At 40.5% G+C, this 5,415-nt stretch overlaps 1 protein-coding gene across 1 annotated transcript; it reads right to left on the reverse strand.

Annotated features, from left to right (window-relative positions):
• Positions 1-3,611: 3,611 nt before the first annotated feature.
• Positions 3,612-3,768, reverse strand: SARC_12844 (hypothetical protein; the record flags this gene model as incomplete). The annotated part of the gene is made up of 1 exon (XM_014293042.1): positions 3,612-3,768. A coding segment is annotated over one exon (157 nt), but the record flags the coding sequence as incomplete, so codon positions are not given.
• Between the last annotated feature and the right edge of the window lie 1,647 nt (positions 3,769-5,415).

A 5,415-nucleotide genomic window follows, 5' to 3' on the forward strand; every position in this document is an offset into this window, starting at 1 on the left:
ATTAGCTCTCGGGAGATAGCTAACTCTGAAGACGTCTGTAAATCAAAGAGGGTTTCTTGCTGTAAACTTTGGCCTGAGACCTGTAGTCTCTCACTCCCCCTCAATTTTACAGTCAATAGCTGAAGCCTGAAGGCTGAAAAGTGAAAAGTGAAGACTGATGAAGGCTGAAGGCTGAAGGCTGAAGGCTGAAGGCTGAAGACCTGGATTGTGAAATTGTTGACTCTGTAGATGGATTGGGCGATAAGCGTTAAACCGATGGATTTTTGTAATAAAAAACTCACCTTTGGTTGTATACCTAAGGTGTTTGTTCTAGTGTTCAGCCACTTGGGCTGGCCAGGGTAAAAACTCATATGGTCAGTATGAGAAACCTTCTGCAGAATACTTCAATACTTCGATACTATTCTATTTCGAATTATCTGCAACTAAATCTCACGCTGATCACATGATGTCTTCAGGTACCAATACCACTTTCACGGCAAAATGACACTTCTTTTGAATATAAAGTTTGAAGATATTCTCCGTCAACCGTCGAATGACCTCTTGGACAGTAGCAACGTGTTCCTCGTAGTCATGATACAACAATAAGATCATCGACATAGCATTGCACTTTATTGTTGACTGTCCCATGTAAACAAAAACATATGATGAGAGTCTGTATGTACCGGTAAGCAATGGTATGCTGCCGATAAAACTAACATCGTGTGGTATCGCTTACCCCTCAAGTTGCTGATAATCTCCTTCACCCTCGGTAGCGTGAATTGATCCCCCAAAATAAGAGCAATGATCTGCCGTAAGTCCAAACACACCCGTATTTTGATAAGCTCTCCTGACGGTGTAAAAGATGGTACCGCCAGCAAAGTTTTTGATGTCCATCGATTGGATACTACCTCATGTTCCACATGTAAACTTGCTTTGCTACACGTAGTTTGTACTTGTCAGATATGGGATTCCGTGTATGTCGTCGTAGTTCCAATACATTATCTTGAGGTATTGGAAATGTCACTTCACTGCCCGGCAGTGTGTATCGAGCGGCATCCAATATCGTGTCATTAGCGTCAAGGTGTCAAGTTACTGTCGTAAACAGTGTCGTAGTATATCATCTGGCTGTGACAGATCTGGAGCCATTCGAAGATTGGTCGGTTCTAGCAGTTCTTCCATAGCATTAGAAATAATCTCTGGAAATGGTGATGATAAGCCAAGAACTAAAGCTCTTCCATATTTCCCATACCTGGAATTATATCAACGTCATCCGGTAAGTTCATAAGCTAAAACGTACATCCCTCGGTAGATGCGTTGAATGTGTTTTCCCCAAGCGCAGGGTGCGGAATGCTTTGTCCGTTAGATAAATATAGTTATCTTTATCTGCGGATTCCCCCCCTCCCCCCCCGTGTCAACAAGAGCGCGCATATCATGGCCGTTTACTTGTAAAGTAACATATACACACTTGTCGGCAGGAAACAATATATATTTTACTGCAAATGTTATTATTACCGTATCACCAAATGTCATGCACATGTTCATGTCAGACACCTCAACATCTCAATCCGAACTAGGTCTTCTCTCCAGCCCGCTGGTCCTTGTTCGGCTACCATTGACTTACGTATGACTTGTCGACCTAATCATGAATATACATCACTTCAATCTCGCCCTTCTCTGCTGGTGGTTGATCAGGTATCTGAGCAACGTCCACTAAGTTGACGCGAGGGTAAAGGTATTGCCTGACCCCTGAGGCGCACGCGTCGACGTGCCCGTAGCATATGTACGTTGTATAGGAGCTCCACCAGGTTGTGTACGATTACCCGTGTTGATGTGAACTGGTGGACACTGTTGTTCATGTGGGACAGCGGTTTACATGTCCTGGTCCCAGAGAAAGATTTTACTCACATGACCGACAACGAAAATAATAATTCGATGTTGGTGGCGCATGCCGGTTAACTTGTGTGTGCACATCAGCAAGCAAGTATGATCGTGAACGCGAACACCTCGGGATCTGCTGCGATCGCGATAGAGTTTCCCGACTATGTTCTTCAGCATTGTCAATGCTCACACGGAATACGTCACTCATCTGCTCAGATATGTAGTCTCGCCAATGTGGATGCATAAGAAGAGTATCGCGGTAGTACGCTTCCCCCGCAGCTTGACGTATAAGATCAAGTACATCATGATTGCCGTATACCTGTAACGAATTCTCATACTATCGCATCTTCATGAATTCTACTTTGCGGTCAAAATCACAAATCTGTGTATCAAGTGGTGCCAAAGGCTTCAACTTCGTGCATGCTTTTACAAGTCTGTATGCGTTTTCCTTCAAGTCTTGTGTGTGAACAATACGTGCAGTGGCTTTCTCAAACGACATAGACTGCAATTTCAGTTTGTTCTCCACAATAAAGTCCAATAGCACCTTAGGAACCCATTCTGTCTGTAGAACTCTGTGTTGGCCTATTTGCATACAAATCGGATCTAACTTATGAAATTGTACATTCTGATGCCAGTCCAAGATATATGTTTTTTTTGCGGGTTATCTAAATAGTAGCTGCCTTGTTGATTAGGCGGCCGTTCCTTGAATGGCCATTTGCCTAGAGTTATTGAGCATGTTTTGAGAGTCTCATTGGACGTACCAATTAGACCTTGTAGCGCGCGCAACTTCTATGCGTCGCTCTACTATACTCAAACGTCAATCTATTTTGAATTTCGGTGTTTCATGTTGCAGATGAAGGGTTTTAGTGAGCAGAACGAGCCAGGTCGTAAATCTGTATCATTTGAAAGCGTCATAGTTATGTGGTTCGCTCGCGTTCGCCACTGTAATCTGGAGCAAGGTACAACAATGCAGCTTTTTGTTGTAAGTATGAGCTGCACACAGACCGTACCAAATATCCTGAATGATGTCAACTTATGTATGCCTACTTTAGGCATCCGGCGAATATTCCACTGATGTTACTTGATGAGCATATTAACAGAGATCTACTACTACCATGCTTTGTATTTGATTATTCAAATACTGCACTTGTGATAGACTTGTGTACTGGATGTTATTTGGAGACATCGTCTATTAATTTGATATTTAGCGTGCATTATGGAGTAACTAAACGCATCAATGTAACACCGCTAAATAAATTGGTTGAAATGTCGAGGACTGGACACTACATGTGTGCTTCGCCACTTATATCTGGTAGGATAAGCGTTCCGAACATTATAAAATTATACAAAGTAAAGTTGTTCAACATACTGTTGTAGGGTGCTTCAGAAATGGGGGATAAAGGCTTTAATATCCAACAGCTCTTACCTCCGGATTGTATTTATAACGTGCTACCACGATATTTAGATTTCTTACACAAGAAGTGAATATGATTGACATTCACTTTTTTCTTCTTCCTGCATTGGCAAGTGTAACTTGCTTATATTTGACTGATATTATATCGCCTATTGTTTGACGTTAAATACATAAAACATCTCACTTGATCATAAGCATGTGATTGCAATGTAAATAATATGGGTTTAGTGCAAATACACTTTAATTGTTATTAGTATTCTTATAGTAACTGGTAATATCATCTATAAGACGCATGTGATGTGGTCTTTGTCACACAGCTTGGCGAGCTCGACAAACGTACCATCGTATGGTAAGTAGTCTAATAGGTCTTCAGCAATAGGTTTCATACGTTCTCTGATGATTTGTTTTGGCAACAAGTTCACGTGCTTATCGCGTTTTTGCAAGTGTATGCTCAGTTGGTTCAGTACTCTGTCAGACAAATAGGTCCTGTCGATCTGCTACAGTATGAGATGATTCTATCTGTACCATATGAATCAGAAGTTACATTCATTTTTACGTCGCCGGTTGGTACTCCCCACTTCTGTAACTTGCTAGTACAAACGACCTCTTCTGAATCTGATTCAGCCCCGGGCGCTTTAGTAACGGCTGAATCGTGGTAATAGCTCGTGATAGTGCCTACGCTCCTTGCTGTGTTGAATTTCATACTTAGTGCTGCCACGTGAACACACTTTTCATTGATGCCTAAAGGGCAGATACAATAGCCCTTCTTTACATAGCACATCTCATTTTTATTTGAAGCTCAATTTGTATAAGATTGTAATAGGTATGTGCACTGTGACCGAGGTTTTCTACTCATAATTATAATTTCATTGTGCTATTTAGTTTCATCCACTTATATTTTACAGAGCTATTTAGCTGCTCGGACTGAAGTGTACGTCTTATCAACAACCTGCAAAACATGCGAGACTGTTCTATTTTGTCCCTTTCCATATGTTGCGGTACCGACTTTTTTTCAAGCATGTTCACCTTTATAACTGACACAGGAAATCTGTGCCATTCTTTACTAGGCACAGGTATATACATATTTGTAAAACCTTCGTATAGGGGTCAAAAACCAAAGGTTCAAAGAAACACATGCATCTTGCACACAGTATTGCACTTCTCTGAACAATATGCGAAGGCGACAATATCTCTTATTTTGCTAGTAGCTATTTCAATATAAATAGTACTCATATTTGTGTTGTAAGATTCGGTCTCTCAAGGCAATATTAACGCCTTAGAATAAATAAACGCGTAGGTAAATTCTAAGTATCGTGAAGATATCAAAGTAAATAAACGAAGTAAGACATTTAGTAAAGTTAGGTATGCCTCGTGAAAACAGCAATACTCTGAGGGATTGTGAGGCTGATATATTGCCTATATATAATCCTCTCAGTCCTGTTTCCGCCGAAGGGATTTTATTTAGTGTTTCGTTGTCGCTCTATTAGAAACTATGGTTTGTTTCATTAGGGCGAATCCGAGAGACTCATAAAATCCTATCTTTAGAAAAATGATGTTCTTAGTTATTGTCTTAACCAATAACATGTCACCTATCAAGAATTACCGACTTAGCCTTCATCAGACTGGCACATCTGGTTGGCTGATCGGAGGATCAACTAGGTAACGTTGATAGTCCCTAGAAACCTATATTCGGTTGAGCCATCTCGCTACCGAAGTATTCAGATATAAATAAAGTTGGTAAGTAAATAAAGTTCTATTAATAGAACTAGACCAACTCTTTATGTTTGGTATTTTACTGAGGCCTTTTAATGGCCTCGTCCAAATATCTGATAAGTAAAATGGAAAAGGTATTAATGAAAACCACCATTAAAAACCATTTTAGGAAACTTAAGTTCCTCGTGCTATTAAGAGTACATTTAGGAAACTTAAGTTCCTCGTACTATTAAGAGTACGTTTATAATTTACGTACTGCTTAAAAGTAAGTTTATAATTTTACGTACTGCTTAAGAGTACGTTTATAACATAGAGTCTAATGTAGAGGCCCGGCTTATTACACAGCCCCCACCCAGCTTTGAGACCCATGAGAAGCAAGTTGCTCACTCAAGCTGATTATGGGTCAAAAAGCGAGAAAGGAAAAACGGGTC

The sequence above is a fragment of the Sphaeroforma arctica genome (assembly GCF_001186125.1).
Source record: "Sphaeroforma arctica JP610 unplaced genomic scaffold supercont1.2647, whole genome shotgun sequence".
Lineage (NCBI taxonomy): Eukaryota > Ichthyosporea > Ichthyophonida > Sphaeroforma > Sphaeroforma arctica.